Source organism: Hypoxylon trugodes, assembly GCF_022578975.1.
Source record: "Hypoxylon trugodes strain CBS 135444 unplaced genomic scaffold F4822scaffold_3, whole genome shotgun sequence".
NCBI lineage: Eukaryota > Fungi > Ascomycota > Sordariomycetes > Xylariales > Hypoxylaceae > Hypoxylon > Hypoxylon trugodes.
Genome location: NW_026250018.1, coordinates 2,355,383 through 2,381,034, shown reverse-complemented (window position 1 = coordinate 2,381,034; position 25,652 = coordinate 2,355,383). Strand labels below are relative to the sequence as shown.

The 25,652-nt window shown below is 47.0% G+C and overlaps 10 protein-coding genes and 1 non-coding gene across 11 annotated transcripts; 4 read left to right on the top strand and 7 right to left on the bottom strand.

Moving 5' to 3' along the window:
• F4822DRAFT_177572 (uncharacterized protein) lies at positions 1–826 on the top strand. Its single transcript, XM_051453370.1, has 3 exons — positions 1–497; positions 557–631; positions 687–826. The coding sequence occupies exons 1-3, from the start codon at positions 197–199 to the stop codon at positions 788–790; spliced, it is 480 nt and encodes a 159-aa protein (XP_051316983.1). The 5' UTR covers positions 1–196; the 3' UTR covers positions 791–826.
• Positions 710–2,497, bottom strand: F4822DRAFT_177542 (DUF410-domain-containing protein). Its single transcript, XM_051453368.1, has 2 exons — positions 1,601–2,497; positions 710–1,526 (listed from the first exon to the last, which is right to left on the bottom strand). The coding sequence occupies exons 1-2, from the start codon at positions 1,945–1,947 to the stop codon at positions 863–865; spliced, it is 1,011 nt and encodes a 336-aa protein (XP_051316982.1). The 5' UTR covers positions 1,948–2,497; the 3' UTR covers positions 710–862.
• Positions 2,426–2,505, bottom strand: F4822DRAFT_t45. The gene has a single exon. It is a non-coding gene; the product is annotated as a tRNA-Gly (tRNA).
• Positions 2,506–2,892: 387 nt separating this feature from the next.
• On the top strand, positions 2,893–3,466 carry F4822DRAFT_177484 (uncharacterized protein). Its single transcript, XM_051453366.1, has one exon. It carries the CDS (start codon positions 3,011–3,013, stop codon positions 3,374–3,376), a length of 366 nt encoding a protein of 121 aa, XP_051316981.1. The 5' UTR covers positions 2,893–3,010; the 3' UTR covers positions 3,377–3,466.
• Positions 3,467–4,474: 1,008 nt separating this feature from the next.
• On the top strand, positions 4,475–6,699 carry F4822DRAFT_177494 (alpha/beta-hydrolase). Its single transcript, XM_051453367.1, has 3 exons — positions 4,475–4,673; positions 4,740–4,870; positions 4,963–6,699. The coding sequence occupies exons 1-3, from the start codon at positions 4,605–4,607 to the stop codon at positions 6,479–6,481; spliced, it is 1,719 nt and encodes a 572-aa protein (XP_051316980.1). The 5' UTR covers positions 4,475–4,604; the 3' UTR covers positions 6,482–6,699.
• Positions 6,700–7,074: 375 nt separating this feature from the next.
• F4822DRAFT_395946 (high-temperature-induced dauer-formation protein-domain-containing protein) lies at positions 7,075–10,492 on the top strand. The gene is made up of 5 exons (XM_051457479.1): positions 7,075–7,533; positions 7,592–8,296; positions 8,344–8,940; positions 8,999–9,242; positions 9,293–10,492. The coding sequence occupies exons 1-5, from the start codon at positions 7,438–7,440 to the stop codon at positions 10,303–10,305; spliced, it is 2,655 nt and encodes an 884-aa protein (XP_051316979.1). The 5' UTR covers positions 7,075–7,437; the 3' UTR covers positions 10,306–10,492.
• On the bottom strand, positions 10,493–12,475 carry F4822DRAFT_395945 (MFS general substrate transporter). Its single transcript, XM_051457478.1, has 4 exons — positions 11,861–12,475; positions 10,958–11,807; positions 10,828–10,882; positions 10,493–10,771 (listed from the first exon to the last, which is right to left on the bottom strand). The coding sequence occupies exons 1-4, from the start codon at positions 12,145–12,147 to the stop codon at positions 10,602–10,604; spliced, it is 1,362 nt and encodes a 453-aa protein (XP_051316978.1). The 5' UTR covers positions 12,148–12,475; the 3' UTR covers positions 10,493–10,601.
• A 556-nt stretch (positions 12,476–13,031) lies between these two features.
• F4822DRAFT_395943 (hydroxyacylglutathione hydrolase) lies at positions 13,032–14,706 on the bottom strand. Its single transcript, XM_051457477.1, has 11 exons — positions 14,544–14,706; positions 14,428–14,470; positions 14,273–14,360; positions 14,146–14,217; positions 14,059–14,092; positions 13,786–13,999; positions 13,640–13,731; positions 13,448–13,582; positions 13,365–13,391; positions 13,216–13,302; positions 13,032–13,156 (listed from the first exon to the last, which is right to left on the bottom strand). Exons 1-10 carry the CDS (start codon positions 14,607–14,609, stop codon positions 13,216–13,218), a joined length of 858 nt encoding a protein of 285 aa, XP_051316977.1. The 5' UTR covers positions 14,610–14,706; the 3' UTR covers positions 13,032–13,156.
• On the bottom strand, positions 14,707–16,491 carry F4822DRAFT_395941 (Las1-domain-containing protein). The gene is made up of 2 exons (XM_051457476.1): positions 15,953–16,491; positions 14,707–15,566 (listed from the first exon to the last, which is right to left on the bottom strand). Exons 1-2 carry the CDS (start codon positions 16,285–16,287, stop codon positions 14,891–14,893), a joined length of 1,011 nt encoding a protein of 336 aa, XP_051316976.1. The 5' UTR covers positions 16,288–16,491; the 3' UTR covers positions 14,707–14,890.
• Positions 16,486–18,579, bottom strand: F4822DRAFT_395939 (Saccharopine dehydrogenase). The gene is made up of 5 exons (XM_051457475.1): positions 18,454–18,579; positions 18,317–18,399; positions 17,980–18,261; positions 17,915–17,919; positions 16,486–17,766 (listed from the first exon to the last, which is right to left on the bottom strand). The coding sequence occupies exons 1-5, from the start codon at positions 18,462–18,464 to the stop codon at positions 16,804–16,806; spliced, it is 1,344 nt and encodes a 447-aa protein (XP_051316975.1). The 5' UTR covers positions 18,465–18,579; the 3' UTR covers positions 16,486–16,803.
• Positions 18,580–20,090: 1,511 nt separating this feature from the next.
• On the bottom strand, positions 20,091–21,738 carry F4822DRAFT_177373 (uncharacterized protein). The gene has a single exon (XM_051453365.1). The coding sequence runs from the start codon at positions 21,434–21,436 to the stop codon at positions 20,294–20,296; it is 1,143 nt and encodes a 380-aa protein (XP_051316974.1). The 5' UTR covers positions 21,437–21,738; the 3' UTR covers positions 20,091–20,293.
• Positions 21,739–25,652: the final 3,914 nt, after the last annotated feature.

Below are 25,652 nucleotides of genomic sequence, written 5' to 3'. Positions count from 1 at the left end.
CTGCGCCTTAGTTTACTATCCGATGTATCATTTCTCCAAACAAAAACATCAACTTTGAGAAATAACTAATCATTTCTTTGATTTTTCTACGGGAACATCACCTAACTAAATAAACATTTCGCCAATATTATTACGAAAGGACCTCCAATCTCAAAAAGATCAATCACCTATCACTCCACCAACTAACACAAACAACATGGCCGACCGTCCGCCCCCTCACGCCCGTCCAGGACCCAGCAAAACCACCCGCACAAACACAGCCGGAGTGCGGCGCAACCTATTCCAGAGCCAGCTAACCCGGCGTCCGACGCCGACAGCGTCTTCATCCAATAACTCGGTTGAGACGTTGCGGCTTGGAGATGTTGAGGTGCTGTCTGATACGTCCGAGATTGTGATTCGCGATAAGAATGGCGAATTCGACATGGGCGATCCACCGACGCCCACTTTAGACGAGCCGGATGACGGTGGCGTGTTAGATGAAGCGCAAGAGAGTGAGCGTATGCACATCACGGCTGTTAAATACGGCGCAAGTCCGTTGATTTTAACTATTCTATAGGGGAGAGGCAAAGATTAGCAGAGGCGGTTAAGCACCACCAAATCAACCACAACCGCACGCCTGCGCAACCCGAAGGTACGATTTATTTACTCAATTACTGCTTGATTTCTTGTATTAATGCCCTCGAAAGAAGTATTGGAGACGGTCCGAGCTAGTATGAGAGCACAAGTAGCGGCACTCTCCGAAGATAATTGGATGTACGAGCCGGAGGAACCACGACTTCATCATGAATAGTCATACCTAATTATTAATGTCATCAAGACATGCTCACGTGATGCTACTTCAAGAACAGGGCTTTTAGATGACCTAATCCAATCCCTCAGCAGCCGGCATCGACGCAGGAGCCTGAACGGCCGGTCTTCTTGCACCACTTCCCGGCGCACCACCACTACCAGTGTTACCGAAGAAGCCGCTCATCATGTCCATAAGCGGGTTGCTTTGCCGCGGCTTCTGGATACCGAAGTACATCTCTGCAATCATTTCTAGAGACTCATGCCACGCATCAACTTCTCCCAGTAGACTGGCATATTTGTTATGCAGTTGCTTGTATAGGTCCGCATTGGCTCGTTGGACGGCGAGTAGGAGAAGGCCTAGGAAATTGAGCAGCGGTATGCTGGGATAGATTCGTATGTCGACGCTATTGCTGCTGACATCTTGAATGCCGAGTTGGCTCGACTTGTCTTGGTTGAGGGAACTTGTGAAAAGGCGGTAACACGTATTGGCAGCGCGGATGTTACCCGTCAGAAGGTACGGCAGGATTCCTCGGGCGGCGTATAAGGCGGCTGTATGTGCATCATCCTCTTTAAACCACTCGTATTCGAGACGAGCCAAAACCTCGGCTGAGTCCTTCGTGCCTAGAAGCAAGTGCTTCTCCGCATCGTACGGCTCGTGCTCTTCCGCGTATAGGGAACCTGCGACGTGATGGAGTTCGGGATCGCCCGCGGGGTATTCGCCGAATTTAGAGGACCATCTAGGTAGACACAATAGTTAGCAGATAGTTCTATTCTACGCAGACCTAGCAGGCTAGTATAATATATGACATACGCTATCATCTCCCCAATGTATTTCTTGCGAGTCGGTTCCTCACTATCGAATAATCGTAGACAAGTAAGGAGCTTGCCCTTGGTAGCCGAGTCGGGCTTCAGCTCGGCCTGCTTGTAGGTGTCGACCAGCAGCACACAAAGATCCCCACCGCTACCACCTTGACCGGCTTTTAAAAGTGACTGCGCAACATTGTATAGGATATCGATAGCGGCACTCCAGTTCGACGCTTTTATATACCGCGCAGCGACAACTCGGGTTTGTTGCTGGGCTTCGTAGAACTGCCCCTCAGCAATCCGCTGCTGCAGTCGGGCTATGATCTTTTCGATCTTGTCGCCTTTGGCGCTCATTTTGCGGGATAGCAGATGTATCGGTGGTAGGTATTATATTCGTAAAGTAGTAGTTAGAGAGGTAAGGGAGGTGTGTAGAGGAAGGATTGAGAGACTACGTGCTGGTAGAATTCATTATGACGCTTGGGAATTTCAGTTGCCAAAATTAAATGTTTGAGTGACGACGCCTGGCGAAGCGCCCAGAGGCCTAAGCTCTTCAGATCTACCCCGCGGAAAAGTGGGGTGCTTAATTGTATTGGCTCTTCCTCCACCGTAGGAAGACAAATACGCTTCCAGCACTGAACCTCGTATTAACATTATAGACGTGAAGGTTTTCGACGCAAAATCGAGACTAACTACTCAGATATTTCAAACGCAGTCCCAAATACTTTTAAATATACTATACTATAATGAAATATGCTGAGAATAGAACGCTATACTTTAAGGATAAGTAGCAAAAAATGGCAAAATTGAAGTTTGCTTCAATGGGTTCTTAGCATGCACTAACCGTGAATCGAACACGGGGCCAGAGTAGTATCCTGATGGGAAACTCCGAGGTTACCACTACCCCATTAGTGCCTTGGTGAAAATTCCGAAGGTTATCTCGTCTTATATATTGCTCAACTCCGTCTCTTTCAACTAGGTATAGTGGGGGTTTCCCGCATGTTTGGGGGGTACATATGTACCTAATGCGTTAAAATGTCGAAACGCAAAGCTTAAGAGTCTTAATAAAATCAAGTTGACACTCTGATCGAGCAAGCGGAAATGGAATTTATTATAGTCCAATGCTACAATCGACTTAGATTTAATGGCGTTGGGTCTGATTCATGAACATTTTATATCGGGCAGGTTAGGAATATGTAATGAGCGAAATGGGGCTGTCGCATCGATGGATCGCAAATACGCCGTATTCGAGGTGCCAAGACTCACATTCTCAGTGTGTGAAGACTCATTGCGATGACTCTATCGTTGAGAATTTACTTTATATACTTCGTTTTCCTCTTTGTTTTCGATTAAATGGGTTATATTCTGTAGTTAAACCATTTAAATTCATTTGTATACATATTTTAATTCCGCTGTCATAATGTTAGCTACTCGTTTAGCGACGACGGTTCGCACCAGCGCTGGCGCTATCAGTCGGACCCGAGTCACCCCTCCATGCGTCAACTCGCCTATACCAAAACCATCAACTATTGCCACTTCTAAATTCTCAACTTCTCGTCACACACATTCAACCAAAAAGCCTAGCAATGGCCCTTCGAAGCCATCTGAAGAGGAAATCCAACCTACGCCGATTAGTTTCAAGGACCTTGGTATGACTAGGACCACCAAGATCGTAGTCCTCGTGCTCTTAAGTATATATGGCACGTTCGAAACCATTTTTTACATCAACTGGTTTATGCGATGGTGGTCGGGCTCTGAGGGCGACGAGTCTGAAACTAAAGCCTAAGCCTAGACTAGCTCGCCTAGTTGGCTCCCGGAGGTCAGCCTGATGAGGCTTTGCTTCTAAGAATGCAAGGGAGCGTCAACCTTAGTTTGCGAAGTACATTGTATAAATCGAAATCTCATATCTTGGAGGAAAATCGCCGCTCAATTCGACAGAGCTTAGGCTCACGACGCCATTTACCGGATGATAAATATCTTGAAATTGGAGGATTCAAATACCGGCCGATATCATGGCGCTCAACTAATTGAACTGGCTGTAAAATGCTTAGCTAGCATCAGTCAGTCTGACAACGCCGCATCGTTTCGGAACGGCTATCAGCATTTAGCTGCGTTGGTGGTAATAGAATAATGTTCAATCACAATACTATTGATATTCCCGTCAAAAGTGCGAATGGAGCGAAAGAAGTACGCAACCCAAAGATCTAATAACAGATCTTAGTAAATTACTATTGTTTGCCCGGTCAAATTTAGCTCAGCCGCGAAGTTGTTGTCAAGTTCAGCTGTTGCACCAATGTTCGCGCCATCTGGAGCCCTATTCAAGCCTTGGGCCTTAATAGGCCTACGAAATTGGTTATGGGGAAGCTTGAGATACTAGTGTGCTGCCTGACGACGAGGGTAATAATTATCCTTGCGAGGTGCTTGAATAACATTAGACCTGTATACCTAGTATTGATGGTAACCCGCGTATTAAAACAGGCCGCGAAATAGAAAAACCGGAAAATGATGGCAATATTGAATCCTTAAAAAGCAGAGTATTTCTTATTCCGATCGAGGCAAGCCATGTCTGTCTCCCGAAAAGAAGATCATTTCCGCTTCCCCACGAGGTATACGTGTGCACCGCCACTTGTTCCCCGAGGGTCTCGATCCTGGCATCCCGGTCAATCTGGATTCGGGGTCGACTTCGATCTCAATTGGTTGGTTGCTGGCATCATCCCTGTTGTTTCTGCCCTGTTTTCGGGCGTGCTACGATAGGTTTTAGCCACATGAGGTCAAGCCACCCAGGTCCCTTAAAACATAGTATAATTAAACAAGTCCTCCTCTCGGGCGGGACGGCGCTGCATGAAGATAATGCAAAAGAGGTAATTTTGTTTTTTCCGGTCTGTGACTTGTTTATGCGTCTCTCGCTACCTGTTATTTTTCGTTTTCTCGTTACCTTACTTGATGTTGTGTTGCCTCTTTTTGCTGTGATACCTACTCGTTTGTGCTGAATGGGAATTTGTTATACTTGAGAAATGGCTGCTGAGGGTGAAGAGGCGGTTCCCGCTGGTGGTCCTGATGAAATCAGGCCTTATAAAATCCATGTAAGCCACCTACTAAATTTCATACACAGCCAAGGATGTGGCTGACGCGATGCTTCTACCCGACAGGTTTCATCGAAATACCTGGACCTCACAAAGCAGAAACTTGAAGTAACCAGGTTACCTCATGAGCTCTCAGAACCGAAATCGAAAGACTGGTGGGAACCGAAGCCTCGGGTTGAGCCATTGATTGATTTCTGGTAAGTTTGCGAATCTTCAGGCCTTTTGATGTCGATCTTATACGGCATCTTTCGCCCTATAAGCAGCATCAGCAGAACTAAGCGTTAAATAGGCTTGAACAATACTCATGGCGAACACAACAGGATCAATTGAATGCCGAATTACCCCAATATCGCACTGGCTTTTCAATTCCTTCTTCCGAGTCAATTGTTAGAATTCACTTCATTCACGCTCGTTCATCTCATTCAAATGCGATACCCCTTCTTTTGATACCCCCTTTCCCTTTCTCAAATCTTTCTTTTGGGCATCTCATTAAGCTATTTGCGGAGCCTGAAGATGCCGCCAATACCCAGCCTTTTCACTTGATCATACCATCTCTTCCGGGTGTTGGATTTAGTGATGCACTTCCGAATAATACACCTGTTATCTCATCAACCGCAGATATTTTGAATTCGTTAATGGGCCGGCTTTCGTATCCATGCTACCTGGTGACGAACGCGGGCTCTGGTGCCGCTTCACCTGCGGAGATTGATTTTAAGCTCGCCAATTATTTGGCAACTAATTATTCAAGCTCTTGCTTAGGCGCCCACTTTATTTCACCTCCATTGGCGCAACCGAAGCTGCGGGAAGCACCTGTTGAATGGGTAAAATGGTCCATCGCGAGCTTATTCCACGCCCCTATCCTTGGATATCTCAAGGATGATTTCTCTGCTCTTGAACGGAGCGGTTATGTTCGCCCGTCGAAGAAGGCACCCACACCCGCTCAGTTTGGATTAAATCAATTGGGCCTTCGAGAACCCAACAGTTTGGCCTACGCACTTTGTGATTCCCCAACAGGTCTGTTGGTTTTTGTGTTGAAGAGTCTTCGCTTGCTTGGTCCTAAACAAGAGTTCACGCCGACGGAGGTGATCAATTTCACTCAACTCGCCTGGTTGCCTGGGCCAGAGTCAGCCATGAGGTTCTGGGCACATTGTGTGCGACACCCGGAAGAGGTGGAGAAGAAGGGGTCCTCAAGGCCGAGAATTGGCCTCACGGTGTTCCTCGGTGATGAGCCAAGTACGGGCAGCGGGACGGTTCCAGAGGCGGAGGCGGAGGCGGAAGCAGGAGCGGAAGCGAACGACCTGGGGCAAGAGGAGGCCAAGGATCGTTATACATGTCCCAGTTGGGCTAACGTTAGGTATAATGTGGTCTATACCAACCGAGTCACGGGAAAATCAGGACTTTTAGCTTGGGAGAGGCCCGACGTTGTCGCTGCGGGTATAAGAGGGGTTGTCACTTCAATCTTGAAATGGGATTCTCGACTTCGTTCGACACCGGAGCCGGCAACAGCACCCCTCGAGCAGGTGGTAGTCCAAAGCGAGTCTGCAGCTAGTGAGCAACCAGCACCTACACCAGCAGAGCCAGCCCCGGCACTTCTAGTGCCTCCAAGTACAGACGAGCCGGGCCATCCTCACCCTCATCGAGAAGTCAGCGATGAGACTGCAGTTGGGAGCAATGAAAATGTCGCTGGGAAATCGCCCTCCCCGTTACCAAAGACGCCAAGCCCAGCTCATCTCGCGCCGCCGACAGATGAACGAGCACATCCACGTCGAGAAGCAAGTGATGATACGGCTGTGGAAACAGCCGCATAACGAAAGAGCATAGAGACCCGGGTGTCTATGCTCTAGGATATGATTTCATGTTTTATTTTTGCATGTCGGGATGCATGTTATATGCTATATAAATTGGATATTGGGTGGATGGAGGGGATTTGATGGTTTATACTTTATATACCTCTTTGCTTCAGCTTCTTTTGTTTTGATGATACCTTGTCAATGGAAATGGTGAATGTTGGGGAGACATCTCGACCAATACGGGTCCGCTAGATGTAAATAGTTAGGGAAGGCGTCACGATAACACCAACTTAACTTCAGTCATGTATATGATAACTGACTTGTGAGATGAGAAAGAACACTCATATCAATATGTGTTTGTTTGGAAAGTGACACGAACTCTGAGTGGGGTGATTTCACTGATGAAATCTGTGGCTCGCGATCAGACCATGGATTGGTTGAAACAAATCAATACCTAGGTATGCCCCCTTGTTAAACTTAGCAGGCTTAGCGGCTTAGTAAGGGATTCCTCTATGAAAGTGGGACCTTCCTTACCAGTATAGGTATAAGATGTACGTACATAATGTCGATAAGAGGTAACCGATAAGCGACTTGACGGACAGGGCCAAGAATGGAAAGTACCTACGTAGCATGTTTGAAGTTAACAGAAATGCAAAGCAACCGCAACTCACTTTCTGCCCGCGCTGCGCTGATCCATAACGAGAGATTCTAGAACTTGAATCCAAGCGCAACTAGTACAAGCAGTACAACCAATACAACTAATACAACTAATACAACTAATTTGGTAGCACCACCGCAACTTGAATTTCTCGGCTATTTCCAAACATACTAAATTACATACCTTACCTCCTCTAATCCCACTCCCAAATACGAAATATCCATTCGACTGACTGCAACAATAATCGTCTCCTCGATTCGGTTCCATTTACCTCGCTTGCTCGATGTAGGCGTAGGCATAGCATGACTTCATCGCGATGGGTGCCAGCGACTCCAAGCTAGTCTTCAAGAAGGGCATCTTTAGACTATCAGAAGAACGTCACATTCCTGCTGACGACTCTTATTGGACCTCTGTTAGTAGTACTAGATCCCCTATTAGACCCTTTTATAGTCTAATTTGTCTATACCTAGTTTTGGGAGCTACCCGAATCCTCAGAGGACATATTCAGCCTCTTCGCGCCCGCCGATATTCGTCGAACCCGTGATAGAGCATTAGAAAACCTAGAAACCCTTGTACTCGCCGTAACATCTCGTCTCTTTATATTGCGACATCATCCCTCCTTTCCCGACCCCGAATTTGCGCCCGAGCGTGATGCGCTAAATTGCATTCGTATCCTTACCCGTGTCCTACCCTATCTATATGAAGTAGATCGTTTGCAAAGTTGGGAGAACAAGTTCTTCTGGGGATCTAGAAGGAAGCGAACAAGACGATCTGCCATTGCGAACGAAGTACTCTTCGATGAAGCACAGGAAGATGCAAAGCCACCTATTGACGAATTTGAGGAAGCCAAACCGTTGGCAGAGGAGCTTATAGACACTTTGATCGACTTGCTATTCTTCTCCGACCTTACCGTCCCGAAGCAGCCTCATGGCAAACCAAAGGTTACCTACGCCATCTGGCAGAGTGGTGTGGGTTGCAACACTGCCGTGCCTACAACGAAGGAGTATGAAAGTAATCGATGCGAGATACTACGCTTACTCTTGACCCTAACAAGTCAGGGCATGTATATGTCTCCAAACATGCTCCCGACTAAGGGGACCAAGGCTTTAACTTATATATGTACATGTCCGGATAAACAAGTTGTCTTGTCCATGCTGTGCTCTTTGCTAAATACTGTAAGTCCACTCGCAATCGAACAGTTTCGAAGTGCTTACCCTTCTAGACTCTCAAATACAACCCGGCCAGCTGGCGTGTGCCATACAACACCCTCGTGTTCAAGGACCCGAAAGAGATACTCGTCACCTATACCCTGCAGTTTCTGCTAGTCGTTCTTCTTTACCCAATACCCGAGCCTGCGACCGGTTCTGCGCCGAAGAACTACTATCGGCATTTCCTTGGGAGGTTACATCGTCCCCAGGATTTTCAATTCATCGTTGATGGCATGACACGGATACTAAACCAACCCATCCAAGCCAATATCTCTTATATTCCTGGAACCCAAACTAATACTAGATTCTCTCCTGAGATCATCATGCTCTTCTGGGAAATTACCCAATGCAACAAGCGATTTAGATCCTTCATGATTGACACACAACGAGCACATGATTTCGTGATTCTCATTCTCTTCTACGCTACCGAATATAAGGCAGATGCTTCGAAGCAAGGTGTCGTGCGGATGTGTGCTTTCTTGTTACAGACACTGAGTGTTGAGAAGAACTTTGGTGTCAATCTCAACAAGAACTTCGAAGGACAGGACACATTACCGGCTGTTATTAGGATCCCTGGATTTAAAGGGACCTATGCCGATTTCTTATTGCAGGTAAGTGTCTACGTAATTTATGTTCTGCTTGGGGGTTCCACGACTAACAGCTACAAAGTCGATATACAATCTCATCACAAGAAGCCAGGGCAAGCTCTCCGCTATCTACCCGGCATTACTTGCTGTCATCAACAATATTGCTGCCTACTTAGAGGGTATCAATGGAACTACAAGCTCAAAACTACTGCAGTTGTTCAATTCCATGTCCTCTCCTTCGTTCCTTCTCGCCAATGATAGCAACCATGATCTTCTCAGGTCGCTCCTAGAATCTATGAACGCCATCATTGAGCATCAGTATAAGAGTGAGTAATAAGTTAGCCCATGATCTTAGGGCATTCTAACAACGAAGCAGAGAACGCCCACTTCGTCTATCTAGTATTGAAGAATAAGAAACGATTTGAGGCCCTGCGAACGTTCACACTCGAGAGTGGCCAAGAGGAACTTGAACGAAGGAACCGTCAAAGAAAGGAAGCCGGACAATCATTAGACCCATTCGATGCAGGCTCTAGACGAAGTTCTCTTGATAGTCTGCGCAGCCCCATAACGACACAGCCAATGACACCAACGCTCAGTAACGTACCGGAGGAGGATACGACATTTGCTATAGGGGATGAAGATGAAAGTGATGACGATGACGAGCAGCCAACGCCGGCACAATCGAGTCCAAGCGAAAATCCTTCCAGAGCGTCTTCTGTTGCTGACGTAGAAGATGCGGTACCAACACAGTTACGAGGAATGTCGGAGAAGGCCAGAGGAAAAATGCCAGCTGGAGTACCTACATTCTCTAGACAAAATAGCACTACGAGTCTCGGTAGCTATTCTGCGGCAGGCCAATCTATTCCCGGTGCTTTCGAGCCTTCGGCGGATTGGATTGAGAGTTGGCTTCCCGAACTGCCACTACACACGATACTTACAGTCATCCAGCAATTGACAGCATTGATTCATCGCCAGGGGTTAACTGCGGACGTGCCTTCATCAGCAACCATTAAATCAATTCAAGAGGCTGATTTAATTGCTATTGAACCATCCCCCGTCCGAGTTCATTCTTTCGAATGGTCGCCATTGGCCCTAGGCTGGTACGAATCATTGATTTGGAGTTTCGTATTCGCGAGCGAAATGCAAGTTTCGAAGGGCACCGTGGGAGTTTGGAACGGAACAGCGATTAAGCTATTCAAGGTACAGGAAACAGCAGCCCAAGGTCCTACCCTGACGTCACCCCGAGGCGCAGTGGATGCCGTCGGCAGTAATATCGTGTCAAGGATTGGGTCTATTAACTTACGGGGCGCAAGTGCGGGCACGCCTACATCACCATCTTCCCCCGGACTACCGCCCCAACGTAGCACATCCAATAGTACTACTTTGTAAGGATAATAGGAATTGAGATAGCTTGGTAATGTACCTTCTACAAAACACATATTATATTAATCTATCGCGGCGATGTGAATTTAGGGGTTGGCTTCGGTCTTCGGTTCGTGTTACTTCTGGAAAGATATTCGATGTATAGCGTTTTTAGTCCCAAGTTGTCTAGAATTGACTATTAATTACTTTATATGACGACTGTTTTAGTCCGGCTAAGACAATAGCATCTCAATTGGGTTGAGGCGCCTAAGTGCCTGATGTTGTAATGATACCTACACAATTCTTCGCGGGAGCAAGTGTTTTTACTCGTTACGCTGCGGCACCTTCGGAACTAGCCCCCAACTAATCCCACCAGCAACGAAAAGCGCCAGCACAATAGGCTGCAAGACGGCCACACCCGCCTTCGCGGCTATGATACCAGTGATAGAAGGGAAGATGGCACCCCCTGCTTGTGCTATCACGAAGATAAAACCTAGTGTTTTTTTATTAGCCCTAATTCCAGAAATGCTTGGAGCATGTTGTCCTTACCTAGGGCTGCGGGCTGGGATTCTCGGGGGAATAATTTCGACGCGACGGACATGCCCTGCGTAGAGATATATCGGTTAGCAGACTATTCTCTTGATGGTGCAAGGTAACATCACCACCAAGAAATACTGACCGTAGCAAAAAAAGGGCCAGAGAAAAAACCAATAAAGCTCAGCGCAACTGCACTCCCCACGAGACTAGGTTGTAACCAGAACACGAGCTGCAACGCAGCACATAACGCGCTATACACCAATATCATACGGCGCTCACCTAGCCGAAACGTAGGCTCGGCCAGTAATAAACGGCCCGCGAGCATACCGCCGTAGAAACCCGTCGGTACGTATCCAGCCGACGCAAGCGACCCACCGCGCACCGTGGTCAGGAACTCGACGACCCAGCCACCGGCTGTGAAAGCCGCGCCTAGGACGAAGAAGTAGAAAGCGCTTAGGAGCCAGAGGGTTTTACTTGCTAGGACGCGGAACATAGTGTTTCGAGTGCTCTTTTTCTGCTGGTTATTGTTATCAGCGTTATTATCCCGTGCTTTAAAACCCGCGAAGAGCGTATCCCGGAACGCAACGGCCACGCCGACGACGTTGACCACGCATATCCCGATGAGTACCAAATACACCCTTTTCCACCCATCTATGGCCATGCTATTAGGACTTGTCGCGATGGCTGTGGCGATGAGTGGACCGATGAAACATCCTAGTGCGTAGCACGCGTGGATGAAGCTTAACCAGCGATGCGGTACGTTGCGTAGACCGCTGACGAATGTGTTTGAGTGTGAGTCTTGGTACGCCATTCCTAAAGATTGTAGGAAGAAGGTTATGCAGAATAGGGGTAGGGGACTCCACGGACGTAGACAGTGCGCTAGGAGTTGCAGGATGGCGCCAATGAAGAGGAGGTGGCCTAGGGTTAGGTGTGTGGTCATGGGCGGGTTGGTTAGGGCTGCGAGGAGCCAGCCGGCGAAGGTTGTGCCATAACTACGTTGTCTTAATATGTATTTGATTGTGAAGGGCGAGGGAACTGGGCTTACATGATGGCGATCTCGCCAGTGCCGACGCCGAAGCTGGAAATTATATACGGAATTAGAGGACCCAAGGTGCCGTCATTGACACCGGCGCAGAAGAACGAGTATCCCGCGACGACTAGCTTCGCTACGGGGGTATCGGTGGGTTCACTCCGGATTACATCCGTATCGGCCGGGGGCGCCTCTTCATCCGCTTCTACGGGTGAGGCTTCTGCATCTTTGGAGACGGGCCGGCGGAGTTCGGTCATGGGATAGGACTGAGTCTCCGTGAGGGTAGTTTGAGTTGTCGACATCGTGATTGCTTTAGAGGGTATATCCGCTTAATTCATTCATAGTTATTCATCTACGTCACTAAGTTATGTCTATATTCATAGTATTCTGAGTAGATAGAGCCGAGGTTTATATCGCCCAACCTCCTCATATTCTCAACAGGCGTCGGTAGAAGATCGGAGTCGTTCGAGTGTAACCAGTTGGAGATGATCCCGCCATCATTGTTCCTTCGGGCCGTGTTTCCGAGCAAAACATTCCTTTTTGCAATCTTCCGACAGACAAATAAGGAAGGCTTGTATGCAGTGCATAGGTGAATTTATAAGACTCGGAATACACAATTGTGTATAGAAATGGAGGGAAGTTTGTTAGGAGAGCCTAAGCCGCTAAGAGCACTATGCGCCCGAGATAACCAAGACAGCTGATTGGCGGCTGGCAGACCCACCTAGTCTCTTCGTTAAATTGCTTGAAAATTCTCTGTCCATTTCATTCCTTTCTTTCTACCACAACGTCTAATTCAGCAGAATCAATCACTAGTTCACCACGATGGCATCTGTCGGGACAGCAATTTTGGCATCGTCGCAAACAAGATAAGCTTATTGTGATTTGCCATACGTCCCTGGAAGAGTTATTTAAATGGTGCTCATACTAGGCAGGTAGGTGAAGAAGGAGAGGATCCGGTCAATTGTGACGAAACCCCAATAGCTTCAAATTATGCTAGAGCTTGCCGTCTCGATACACAGACAGCGCGCAAGTGTGGACAGTGAAGCAATATGAACAATTTGCGTCGGTCCTATTTAGGGACGGCGTTCCGTGGGTGCTCAACTATGGCGTCCAGTCCGTTCTTGTTTCAAGATGGGCTGGAGGCTTGGTGCTTGCTGGAGAAATTTCAATTTCATAGATCACATCTATATATTAATTTCTTGAATTCATGTCCTATATAGGTGATGACTAGATGAGCATGTACGATGGTAACAAACAGTTCTCTCGACTCATCCGATATACCATAGCTAGATCTTACTCTCACTAGGTGGTCTGCGAGTCGTTAGCATCAGACAGGTTTTGGATTTGACCCAGCAATTGCATCTACTTACTCACTTGAAGTTGTTCTTCATAGTTCGTAGCTGAGCCATGACTTCTACGGGGTCCGTCTTGCCCGTGGCTTTCCGGACCTCGGGATCCTACGAGTATTAAGTCAGCTCGAATTCTCTACTCCTAATATCAAGAACTCCGCTCCACGTACCTCTACTCTCATGAACACATTGTGCAGCTGCGTCGAATTTATTAGCATTGATATTTCAATAGTCGTCACAGCTGCTCCCTTACCTTCTCGTCGCCAATAGTGAACTTTCCTTGGGTTTCCTTGTTGTTCTCCGCAAAAGCTTCAAGCTTCTTAATAGCCTCGTTTTGCAGAACCGAGACGCCAAACTTGACATTGGACTTGGTGTATTCGTGACCGGGCTATTCGGGATTAGTCTAAGCTCGTAAGCTATTGCAGACAGCTGAACTTGTCCTTACATAAACCTTGGTGTCATCCGGGAGAGCAGCCAGTGTCTTGTTCAAAGCAGTGTGCATCTCCTCAGCAGTACCCTCGAAGAACCTTCCGCAACCTAGAATTCATCAGATTTTCACGTACCATACGCTGTAAAATAGCCAATACGCACCAGCATGGAATAGAGTGTCTCCGGTGAAAACAGCCTTATCATCGCCATCCTGAGCAAACCAGCAAATACTGTCTTGCGTGTGGCACGGCGTGTACAAGCTCTTCACCGTAATGCTACCAAGCTTAAACACATCCCCATTCGGAGGCGTTCGTGTAACGCTCTGGCAGTCCTTACCACCGACGATGGGCAGATCCGGAGTCCCCAAGTCGCTCCGCTATATCGACAGCCACATTAGAAACACGCATGCATAAGATTGCTTACGGCAAAACTCACAATTTGGTCATTTCCACCTGCATGGTCGTAGTGGCTGTGACGGCGATCAATATTAAGTAGATTGATGATGGCTTAGAAGCCACTTACTGGTGCGTGTTGACAATGGCTGTGAGATTGATCTTGCCGTTTTGGATAGCCTGCTTCAAGACTGGTGTAACCCTATATCTCGAGTTAGATAACTGCGAGGGAAATTGTGATGTCTCAGGTTACGTACTCTTCGGGATGAGCGGGATCGACGATGACGGCATCCTTGGATTTGTCGTCGACAACTAGGTAGGCGTAGTTGTCATGACTACCCGTCCCTGAATAACCTTAGTTTAGCAACCTATTTCCACGATATTAATTACGAATAAAGAGAATATGTCTTACCCATGGGAATCGATTGGATATGCATGGCGCGGGTGAGGGCAAGCTATGGCGGAGTTAGTAGCCGTTTGGAGAGTACCTTGATGGCAAACAATTGATTCAACCAAACGGGAACTTACAGCCGCTGTGAAAGTACCAATTCTGCGGGTAGCTAATAAAGGTCTTGCTCTTGCAAGGAAATTCATAAGGTAGGCAAGCGATGAGGTTTGTGATTCAAATCAATTCAGTTCAACCAAATCCTTTCATATCCCCTCGGCTTACAAACCTCTTTTGGCATTATCATCTCCAATTCGGTCGGAGTTTCTATGACGTTATTTTCGCATGCGGCCCGACAAACTCATGTACAGCTGGCAAGCATCGTCAAGCTCTCACGACGCAGCCTATCACATTGCTCGAATTTGTCATGATAGCATGAATTACAACGGAAGATGCAAAGAGCCAGATTCATTAGGTTTGATTGAATGGTCTATACGACACCAATGGGCTTTGGTTTCCAAGGTCCTTCATACCTCGCCCAACCTTTCACCTGACCATGACTCAACGATATCCAAGCCGACTCGACAACAGCTTCCCGCTTGGGAACGACGATTTCTATCGCCTCAAGCTCGTCCGTTGACGTTCTTACCTCACCTCTAATAGCATCCAATCTCTTAGACACAGACTCACCGTCTGCATTCCTCTTCGTAGGTACCAACGAAGCCGATACCTCCCCATCGAGTATCACCTGCGACAACTTAGCCGACCGAGCAATAACTGTAGGATCACCAGCCTCATCCACGATCTCCGCCAATGTCCTTAATAAAGTCACCTCGTCCCACTGTTTCAGCAGCTTCCGTAGTGTCTTTCCCTGCGCCTTCTCTTCTTCCTTCAAGCATCGCAACAACGCATTGCGACAAGCGCCTTCCTTCTCATCCCCCTCACCTTCACCATCAGGCGCCAGACCTTTCCAATAAAACTCCCAAATCCAATCCAACGCCTTCCGTGCCGCAGTGCGGAGCTTAGATAAAGACGGCAACTGCTCATGCGTCGATTGATGGCGGAGCTCGACAAAAGTCGCCGGTAACCCGATAGTCTTAGCGATCGAGTACATACTCATCTTGCGCTGTTTGTCCTGCTGACTATCTAGGAGACCCGTTACGAACCTAGAATCGTAATCATAATTAGACATGCATATTTGAAATTGCGCTTGTGAACTGCCGCTCATAGTCTGGTGGTCTAGCCTTTGGTGGGTATGTTGGTTTGACATAACTGTTGGGTTGGTCCCATCACCACGTTTCGCGGAGACCTAGTCGGCGACCACGAGGCCTACCAGCTAAGCCACCAACCCGTAGACACTACCAAAACCAGCATGAACCCAGCTCGCAACCACCATAGACTCCCGGCACTGCCGAACAAGCAGGTAGGTAGGTACCCGAAGTGCACCCCACCAACTCACAACGAGGCTGAAGGAGATAGCTCGGCATCAAGAACCAATAGTCTCCCAACCCCACCACAAATAATAATAATGAAAACAAGGCGCTATACATACCGACTAAAAGCAGCCGAATAAGCGGCTCGTATGGCGTACGACGACTTAACCGACCGATCCCTAGTCTCGCGGACATCGCTCAATATAGCGGCCATAAGAAGGGCCGTCGACTCGACCAAGTGGGGACAGCCGCCGCGCTGCATCCACATGGAGACGCGCGCCACGGCATGTTGTTTCTCTGCCTCTTCTTTATCCCTTGCTTCATTTTCGTCGTAGTTGGTCAATCCGTCATCATCAGCTACGCCGTTGTCTGAAGATGGTGAAGGATAAAACTGCTGCCGGACTTTCAGTAGCTCTGTGCGGTCCCGCCAGGGGGTATGCAGGTACTGAACCATGACTAACGATTTGAGAAGTATTGGTTTGGTAAGACCAGAGTAAATGTTCAGGGGACCTGCGGCGAGGTGGTAGGGCAATCCAGTTATAATTTAACATGGAATAGGTTAGGTAATGTAATGTAATTAATAGCGATGGATCGTCTGATGCTCTGAGTCGTGTATGAAGAATGAAAAGTGCAAGGCTTCGTTATGTAAATGCCCCACTGGAAAATATGTTATTTCTCCACCTCGATAACTGAAAATTACTAGTAGTCGCAAACGTTAGTACTAACGCTTCTCTAAATACCTTCATAAAATTACGTAGGATATTTATAGGTAATCCTTATGAATTTTTATTTGATTCATGGATATCTAACCCCTTTTGCGTCCATGTGAAGCCTTATTTTTCTCTACCTTTTAAAAGCATCGTAAATCATAGCCCTCCCTATGGGGCACCGAAATCCCCTTTTCGCCTTGCACTACCTAACCATAATCACCGTAAATTGGTTAGAAGACGTACGGTGGTCGACCAACCGTTTACAATATGGTCTTCTCCTTAAGGTAAATTCCGTATTTCTCCTTCAGCTCCTTCATCAAGGGGTCGTTGATCTTCGAGTTCATCGGAGCAAGGATACCTCTCTCCGAGATCGTACCATCAAGGACTTGCTTGACTGCCACACCGCACGGGACACCAACTAGCTTGGCCATAGCGGAGTAACCTTTGGGATCGCCGTACTCGACCAGGGTCGACGTCTTAACTTCCCGGCTGCCATCCTTATGCTCAATCTCGAACTTGTGTTGGAGCATAACCAAGTCTCGCTCACCCTCCTCATACTGCATCTTCCTCTCCAATGTGGCACAGAGGGTATCCAACGGGTTGCCTCGAGGGGTGATCTTCTCATCCGAGAAGAGGCCGATCCATCGTAAACCACTTAAAATTCGCGTCTTGTCCTCGGGGGACTCGAATGTGGTCTTAGACGTGATTGCGGACTCAAGATCGCTTTGGCTGGTTGAGGATGCACCAAGGACCTTCTGTGTCGCTTCCTTCCAAGAAACGGATTGCTTGAAGATGTCATGCTCAGCATCCTCCAAGAATCCGATGTCAACCAACACTCGGATGAATTGAGGGAAGCCTTGGTATCGGAGAGTACCGCGGACGATTGTCTGAGCTTCCGGGATGTTGTAACGCTCCTTGTAAGGAGTCGAGTCACGGTTCGGGTAAGCAACGAAGGCGTATCCGGGATAAATGAAGTACGGCTTTGCGGTACCCATGAGGTCCTTGGATGCAACGTCAACTACCTTACCGTCCCTCCAATACTTGGCCGCATTTCGCAAGGCCAAGAGGACTCCACGAGACGACCAGGAGAACTTGTAACCTAGAGGGTTGTCCGAGTCCTCCGGAGACGGCAAGCCACCGCAGTAGGATAAGAAAGTTAGAATCTTGCCTCCGGCCTTGTGAACTTCCTCGATCGTCTTGACGGCATATAGATGGTCGATACCCTGGAATATGGAGTTAGTTCATTACTCTTTTGGTAAGCCCACCAGCTTCGTATATCATTCTTAAACCCATAGCTCGAGCTATTCCATATATATGATTATAGTTTCGGAAAAGTGATAGAGTTGGAAATAGAGGTTCTAAAATACGTACAGGGTCTGTTCAAGCAACATGTTAGTTATATCTCCAAAAAAGGATAGAACTAGAGCAATACTAACCTAGACCGATTTCGTTCATGACCGTGATACCAGCATCCTTAGCCTGTTGATCCAACTCCAGCATAGCTGGCGAGACGTAGCTCGTGGTGACGACATGCCTCTTCTGGCGAATTGCAGACTTGATGACGGTAGCGTGGAAGGTGTAGGGGATCAAGCTAATGACCAAATCATGCTTGCCAACTTCGGCATCGAGAGCCTTGTCGTCGTTCACGTCGAGGGAAACGGGGTTGGAGTGCTTGACACCCTTGGCGAGGGATTGAGCCGATGCGAGGGTTCTGCAAGCTTGGAAATTGTCAATTGGGTGTATATAATCATTACAATTACGTTATTGCCATACCAACAGTGACCGCGATGCCAGCTTCGCTGAGGATGTGGAGAGTAGGGAGCGTGACGAAGCCAGCTCCGAGCATCAAAACCTTCCTACAAAGCTAGTTAGGAGATTTATATATAACAATGGTCACCTATGTTGCTTACTTGGACGCCATTTTGAATTGATATTGTAGATGGTACGAGTGTTGAAGAAGAGTTGAATGCGTTAAAGTCTAAGGCAAACCTTCGTCGTTTATTGAAGTTTAAAAATCACGAAGGTCGTGATACTTGATACTTAGAGCATAGAGGGGCACGCGGGGTTCCGATTACGGAATACAATACTATCGATAAACACCAAAAACATTAAACATTCTCAAGTGCATCTACGCCGTCGTGACTCACTCACCGATCTCAAAAGAAAAAAGAAGCAGGTGCAGTTGCATTGAATCTTATTAAGTTGCTATGGCTATGAAGTCGCATCTTGTTTATTTCTTGCATCGTTACTAACCTGACAGGAAGTCGTGATTTCCTTCTTGTAGGAAGCTTTAAAGTACAAAGTTTGCATTAGAGATTCAGGAACTACCAAATTCTCTAGTCGGCTTTTTCAACTACGCCCACAAGCTTCAACAATTTGTTCAGCAAAGCAAACTAATCATCGTGGCATAGAGAAGGATCAATTGGCAATAACTGTGTAACCTTGTACCCTTATTGTTGAGAATTTGCGATGGGGCTTTGGGTTTGACGGAACGGATGTGTTTTATTTCTTATTTCTTATACGTTATAACATGGTCAGTTGTATTACTATAATGCGGAGTGTCGAATAAACGAATGGCAGGGGTTCAGCTTTATTATTGTAATTAAGGCCTGTAAGAAGTCTAGAAAAAAAAAGGTGATATTAAATTTTACAATCCACTTAGGATGTTCTCGGTCATATCTCGTGATGAGCAAATTGAAGCGATGTATATACGTAGAGATTACTTGGTTCGTATACCTCTATGAGGTTAGTGTATTAGATGCTTTATAGCTAAATCCATGGATAAACGTGAGTGGCTACTTTGATCCAGCCCAATAGAAGAAAGAAAGAGGAAGAGGAAAAAAAAAAAAAAAAAGTCCACAGATACCAACGTGCATGGAAACTCCCTAAAGTGACATGTGACGCAAGCGTAGCTGCATGGTGCCAGATCCACAGCTTCTGCCCAGGGGACCCACATGGATCTCCTAACTTGGGGATCTCTATGGAAAGAGTGGGGTAAGCCCACATGGGACGTCTCGGGCCAAGGGTGTAGGTATGCGCTAGTAAAAATGCTAGCAAAGCGACCTACATGTATCCTCGTACCATTTGTATTTCGGTGTATTTTGATAGCGAGACCTAGGTACGTAGCTACGTATCCTGCATGCGCTCACGTCGGTTTTGACGCAGAGCCCCAAATAGAACGTTGGAGATCCCTGTTTAGCCTGCTGGTCCGAGCATAGTCCCCTGCATATCGACAAACGTATAAATTGGTCTAGCCTATCACAGCGAGCCCGACCACCTAGATCCTTTAAAGAAGGTACTTTGGTACAACACCTTTTTCAACATCGTGATTTGAACCCTGGGTAATTGGTGTAAGTTAGTTGAGTCAAGATGGATCAAACATGCAACTTTGGCGATAGCTGTTTTAGAGTTCACTCCGCCTAATTAAAGAAATCGTCATATGTGACATCTTACGATTTATTCACCACTTATGCTTGTCAAGGGACTTAAACATTATTTTCCGAAATGGTAAATTTTCTTGATTTTTTTTGAGGCGGATCGAGACTCAAGTACTTCATATGAAGTTAATATCTATCTACTTTTAATCCAATTATCAAGACTTTTTTTCTTTCTCTTCGTAATAGCTGCTTAGACAAAAGCATGCATATCCTCTTCCTAAGACTTAGATAGTACTCATGGGCCCCAAATGTCCTTCCCTATGCACTGTCTAGCAGAGTAATGGGTAATGTTTCCTGGAAGACATCACTGGATTTATATCCAATTCTCTTCGGCCGTGGTTGACTCGGATTTCTTATCCTTCTCTGCCTTCTCTTCCGTCTGGTCTTCTTCCTCTTCCTCGTCGTCTCCTTCGCCATCTTCTTCGTCATCTGATGCTGGTGGTTCCCAAGCTTCCTCTAATTTCCATCCTTGACCTCTTCCCCTGTAGGTCGTGTCTAAGAATTGCGAAGTAGTTGTTCGGTAGTTGTCCAGTTCCGGATCCGTATCCGTCTTGCTTGGTGGGTCATATAGACCCATGCCAACTAATATTTCTCCTTCCTCCTCTGGCTCTTCAAGCGGTTGATACGGTATCGACTCCTCAGGAGGAACCGCTGGTTCCTGTTGCTGGACGGGCTGGAATTCGTCCGGCGTCGGGGGTGCCGTGCAAACATTAAATCCATGAGCAGCCAAGCAATCCCAGTTGAGTGATGTTTGATCCGTAAATGCTGGGAAAGGCTCTGACTCCCCAGGGCTCCCATTTACCGCGTAAGATTCGGGGACGTACTGCTGCGTAGGGATCCACGTCTCCTGCGGTTGTGATATGTATGCTGGCGTAGGTTGATGTTGAGTAGTTGTTGAATATGGTAGGCACAATGGCGATACGGTGGCCATGGGTGAAGTCTGTCCAGAGTAAACTGCGGGAGTTGGAGGTAGGTTTTGATATCCAGAGTAAATATCTCCTTGGTTATATGGCATTGGTGCAGGTATGACATATTGTGAGAAGTCTGGCTGAGGCATAGGTATGTGCATATGTGGTTGTTGAAGATGTGAGGTCGGATGCCAGCTAACCGGACGGTTACTTCTTTTAACTGGATCTTCTGGAGTCGAATAAGATACTGGCTCTTGCATCTGTTGCAGAACGGCTTGGTCAAAAGCCTGTTGACGTCGTCGAGCAAGAGTGTTGTCGTTCATCATAGTCCTCCGGCGTGCCATCATAGCTTGTGGGCTGTTGTTGGCACTGGTGGGCTTCATAATACGCATACTCCCCGGCGTTCGTTGTGTGGTAGAACTGCGAGATATCCTTCGCATCGAATCGGACATAGCAAGTTGTTGTGAAAGCTCAGCAAAAGTAGGCTCTGATGGGAAAAGTTGAGGAAAAGCCTGGGGCATATTTGCCCCCATGAGTGTTGGCATCATGCTGAAAGATGTGTAGTAAGGCGTGTGTAGTGTATGTATGTTGACAGATTCAAGAAGGGTTGAGGGGCCAAGTCGAAGAGACAACTTGGAAAGGTGGGAGGACGGTTAGATAAAATATGAGTAGTATTGAAAGATCAACTTAGGCTACTCAGTCTAAGAATGTATTATGATGAGAAAGCCAAGGGTTCATTAAAAAGGGTAAATCAACTAAAAGCGTGGGGAGAGTTGCTATGTGAGATGGCATATGGAAGATTATATTGGGGCGATAGGGCCGAGAAAATAATACCTACTCAGAGATATGGTCTAGTTTGGCATGTGTATGTATGTATGTGTGGATGTATGCATGTATGCATGTAAGTGCGTGTCTGCGCGTGTCTGCTTCACTTGTATGACGGTTCCCGCCTAGCTGTTTTATTTTTTTCTTCCTGCGTCATATGGTTCTGGCAGGGATCTGATCGGTCTAAAAAAGAGATCCTTCATTGTGTTGATAACTGGGGATGGGCGGATGGTGATGGCAGCAGCGTTGGCGTAGTGGACTAGACTAGGTTGCAGTTCTTTGAATGTCCTATTGCTTGCTGCAAGGTATATTCCAAGTAGGTGGGCGGTCAAAGGAGCGGGTTTCGACCGTGAACGACATCTAAAAAGGACAAAGGGCACCAAGCGCCTGAAGCAGTAATCCTTGGCCCCCATCGCCTTGCCTTTTCCGTACCGTCCTCTGCGGCGTAAACGAAGGTGGAGTTGGGGCGATGGGAAAAGGGGGTGTGCTGATTTGTAGAACGTGAGCAAAAATTGACGGGTGTGTGCGTTGGGATGGGGAAAGGATGTGTGCTTATCCTAGCGCCGGTAACAGAGCCTTGCTTGATGATTGTTGTCGATAGGGTAATGACATTACATGGTTGTTCTAGGGAGGGGGAGTGGATGTTAGAAGGCAAAAGGGGGCGTGTCAATTCATTAATCGCTTTTACTACGAGGCGACTGACCTTACCAGGGATTGAAAGAGCCATGCCATGTAGTCCATATAGTACGTACATACGTACCTATAACAAGAACGAGTTAACTGTTCCGGTAAGATCCAGCAGATGCTTCTTCGAATCCAAAGCGGTTCCATCGGTAAGGTAACCCTGGGCAGCGAGAACATGACTGGTTCGATAATGGCATTACATACAAGTACTGTACTAGAGTACATGTAAACCCCTGTTGCCGACGGAGGGCACGAAAGACCAGCCAGCCCGCCGGGCCAATAGCGTGTTAGTCGAACCCGAGGGGGTCTTTAAATTGTCGCTACTACATGCTCCATAGCCGCTTTACTATGTACCATTAGGGTGCTATTAGCCTGCCCGGTAGGTACAAACCATGCAGATGGACCATGTGCATGGGCCGCGAAGCAGCCCAGGCTCCTCTCCAGGCCGCAAAATTGGCTACCGCGCCAAGACATGAAACGCTTTCCCTAGGAGGGTATGGGAGTAGAAAAGGGGTGAGATTTGGCGGAATGTGTGGGGAGTACGTGGAGGCGAACTCATGTTTGCACGTTGGTATGCTTGTTAACCACACACTCCAGTGTACACCAATTAATAAAGCTAGATCTTTTTTTTCTCTTTCTTTTCTTACCAACCTTACATCGTGTAAAGTTTTAAGGCATCATGGGGTTGAACCAAACAATGATTAATGTTGTCAAATTAGTCCATTTCCTCGTTCACAACCTGCCGGAGCATAAACGATCATAACCCGAAAGATACCTTGCTTCTCTTAGTGTGTTCCTTGCGATCTGTTGGCCGAAAACCGTCGTGGCCAATAAGTATACGTTGTATACGTTATGTAGGTAATATTGTATAGCACAAGGGTCCCTTTCGGTATGTAAGAGGAACGCGTACGTCTCGAAGAAATACATAGTATATGTTCCTAAGCTTCAAACAAGGGCTCTTTTCGGTTCTCGACGGTAGCATGCGCACATAGTGTACAGGGAACAAAAGAAGGGAATCCTTGTACCTAGGTAGTTCCGCAGCAGAAGTACCATCGTACTTCGTACTACTCTTATACTAAGGTAGGCGAAGCCATCATGCTATTGACTTGGCCGAGATCGTACCTGTGATGGTTGGATTAAGAACCCCATCTAAGCAAAGAAATCTTCGGAGAGGTTGATTGGATCAGAGCTTAAGCTGTCTTTCTTAGAGCCGGGGTCTATAATGTAGCAGCGTATGTATGTACTTTGTAATATCAGACGTAAGACCCGCCGCCCGCGCAGTAGGGCACTTTTCCGGTGACTTAACCATGCGTGTGTTCCTTTGCCTTCCCTAAGTAGCTCGCACCCCTAAAACCCCCCTGAGAAAAGAGGAAGATTACATGTAGGTACAGTAGGTATGGATTGAACCTAACTGTGGAATGAAGAGACAACCAGTTAGGTACTCCGGGCTGCCTCTTCCATTTCAAGAAGACCATTTGTTGCACCTTATTCTAATATTGCGCTTCCTACGAATACATAATACACATAATATCCGGGATATTTGTATCATATAGCCACTCGCTAAAGAAGGAGACTTTACGCCGCCTCGAGCATTGAAACTCCACCTCGACCACTTGTCAAGCAACTCTGTACTTATTAGGTATAACGTACTATGTATATGCGTTCCGCTTACGAACGCACGGGCACTACATAACGCCTTACATAGTACGTAGCAGCAGTGCGTAGTAGATTATTTTTAAGTTTGTTAAAAAATCGATATATCAAATGATGTGGATATGCCGTGTCGTCGAGTCCCTCTTTAAGGTAGCAGTCAATAGTAAAAACAGTAAAAATTGTGATAGCTTCGATGACGGCCTTTTCCTAGCGGCACCTAAAAGTTGCATATACTACCTGATATACATAGTACTTACGTAGATACGTACCTAGTATTGTATGCATAGAGCTTGAAATTCGACCATTCAGGGCGGGTTTTCCTATTTCCCTATTCTACATAATACTATTTCCAGTCAAGTGGCTAGAATCTTTGAGCGCCTAGGACTAAGACAAACTACATGCTTAGCATACCTAGCTTCCTTGTGTTATTATTAATGTGTTCGGTTACATCCAGTTTCATGGATCTTAGCTGTTTATCCATCCTTCCATCCCTCCACATTGTGGATATAGCATGGGCTAATAGGTGGCATTTTTCTATCTCAAACAACGACAACTCAGTGCACATAATCCGCTCACTCCGCACATGCTTTTCCACGGGGAATAATACATAGTCGTAGTAGTAAAATGCAGATCACAGGGCTCCCAGGACTTAAACATTCCACTCACTCGATAAGGTATCAATATCCATACCCTTCTTACACACTAATACACTACACTAATATACGCATACACATTTCGGTCATACGTACGGTCATACTCATACCCGACACAACAGCCGTGGCTGGCTGGAGCTGTTTTTGTTCCTACGCAGGTAGGGGAGGGGTGGAGGGGAAAGGAGAAGGAGAACGGGGAAGAGACCGACCTTCTCGCCGCCCGGTACAGATTTGGTCAATCCGAAGCATCGTAACAAATGCAGCTGTGTCAATCAAGGTCGTAATCAAAAAGTACAACCGTTGTTTTAGCTACCAAGTAGGTACTAAGTAGTATCTCGCACTCAGCCACCGATCATCACCATCCTCCTCCACGGCCCTATTAGCCTCTTGTCCGAAGTGTATATTTACGTACATGCGTACTACGATGTGTACTATGCGTAGTAGTGTGTATGTATGTATGTGTCTGCGCAAGTGCGTACATAGTGTGCAGAATGAAACCCTCCATGCTTGGTGCCGCTAACTCCAAAGCCCCAAGGCCCCAGGCAGGTGGAAGAATCCCGGTCTAGAAGAAACAAGCTGCCCAATTCAAAGGCCAATTTCCTTCATCAACGGAGCCGTCTGCCGGCTTGCTATGAGTTACAACGCGACACCCGTCCCGACCAACCAGATTTCTTTCAGGGGGTTCAATCCGGGATTGCTGATGCTGGGTCTTACCCTACGATTCACGACCACTGATCAACCAACATCTAGCCTACATAGCGTAGCACACCCACCCGGGATTGTCGAGGTATCGTCCAATATAGTAGTTGGATGTCGCACCGCCTATGGTAAGCGGCTTGTCGAGCAGACGATTCCTTAGCCCTGTCTGCCTAGATATTCATGGATATGGATATGGGTATGGGTATGGATATTCAAAGACAGTGGGACTCCGATAATATATCTCACATAC

Excerpts from the sequence above, each read along its gene's own strand:
- F4822DRAFT_177572 (XM_051453370.1), top strand. The coding sequence starts at position 197 with ATGGCCGACCGTCCGCCCCCTCACGCCCGTCCAGGACCCAGCAAAACC. Across the intron at positions 498-556 it reads TGAAGCGCAAGAGAGTGAGC|GGGAGAGGCAAAGATTAGCA; the intron begins GTATGCACATCA and ends ACTATTCTATAG. Across the intron at positions 632-686 it reads CACGCCTGCGCAACCCGAAG|AAGTATTGGAGACGGTCCGA; the intron begins GTACGATTTATT and ends TGCCCTCGAAAG.
- F4822DRAFT_177542 (XM_051453368.1), bottom strand. The coding sequence starts at position 1,947 with ATGAGCGCCAAAGGCGACAAGATCGAAAAGATCATAGCCCGACTGCAG. Across the intron at positions 1,527-1,600 it reads TACATTGGGGAGATGATAGC|ATGGTCCTCTAAATTCGGCG; the intron begins GTATGTCATATA and ends GTGTCTACCTAG.
- F4822DRAFT_177484 (XM_051453366.1), top strand. The coding sequence starts at position 3,011 with ATGTTAGCTACTCGTTTAGCGACGACGGTTCGCACCAGCGCTGGCGCT.
- F4822DRAFT_177494 (XM_051453367.1), top strand. The coding sequence starts at position 4,605 with ATGGCTGCTGAGGGTGAAGAGGCGGTTCCCGCTGGTGGTCCTGATGAA. Across the intron at positions 4,674-4,739 it reads TCAGGCCTTATAAAATCCAT|GTTTCATCGAAATACCTGGA; the intron begins GTAAGCCACCTA and ends TCTACCCGACAG. Across the intron at positions 4,871-4,962 it reads GAGCCATTGATTGATTTCTG|GCTTGAACAATACTCATGGC; the intron begins GTAAGTTTGCGA and ends AGCGTTAAATAG.
- F4822DRAFT_395946 (XM_051457479.1), top strand. The coding sequence starts at position 7,438 with ATGGGTGCCAGCGACTCCAAGCTAGTCTTCAAGAAGGGCATCTTTAGA. Across the intron at positions 7,534-7,591 it reads ACGACTCTTATTGGACCTCT|TTTTGGGAGCTACCCGAATC; the intron begins GTTAGTAGTACT and ends GTCTATACCTAG. Across the intron at positions 8,941-8,998 it reads ATGCCGATTTCTTATTGCAG|TCGATATACAATCTCATCAC; the intron begins GTAAGTGTCTAC and ends ACAGCTACAAAG.
- F4822DRAFT_395945 (XM_051457478.1), bottom strand. The coding sequence starts at position 12,147 with ATGTCGACAACTCAAACTACCCTCACGGAGACTCAGTCCTATCCCATG. Across the intron at positions 11,808-11,860 it reads ACTGGCGAGATCGCCATCAT|TTATGGCACAACCTTCGCCG; the intron begins GTAAGCCCAGTT and ends AAGACAACGTAG. Across the intron at positions 10,883-10,957 it reads CTGGCCCTTTTTTTGCTACG|GGCATGTCCGTCGCGTCGAA; the intron begins GTCAGTATTTCT and ends ATCTCTACGCAG.
- F4822DRAFT_395943 (XM_051457477.1), bottom strand. The coding sequence starts at position 14,609 with ATGAATTTCCTTGCAAGAGCAAGACCTTTATTAGCTACCCGCAGAATT. Across the intron at positions 14,218-14,272 it reads GATCCCGCTCATCCCGAAGA|GGTTACACCAGTCTTGAAGC; the intron begins GTACGTAACCTG and ends CTCGAGATATAG. Across the intron at positions 14,093-14,145 it reads GCCATTGTCAACACGCACCA|CCACTACGACCATGCAGGTG; the intron begins GTAAGTGGCTTC and ends TCGCCGTCACAG.
- F4822DRAFT_395941 (XM_051457476.1), bottom strand. The coding sequence starts at position 16,287 with ATGGTTCAGTACCTGCATACCCCCTGGCGGGACCGCACAGAGCTACTG. Across the intron at positions 15,567-15,952 it reads TATTCGGCTGCTTTTAGTCG|GTTCGTAACGGGTCTCCTAG; the intron begins GTATGTATAGCG and ends TTACGATTCTAG.
- F4822DRAFT_395939 (XM_051457475.1), bottom strand. Across the intron at positions 18,262-18,316 it reads TGGCATCGCGGTCACTGTTG|CTTGCAGAACCCTCGCATCG; the intron begins GTATGGCAATAA and ends ACAATTTCCAAG.
- F4822DRAFT_177373 (XM_051453365.1), bottom strand. The coding sequence starts at position 21,436 with ATGATGCCAACACTCATGGGGGCAAATATGCCCCAGGCTTTTCCTCAA.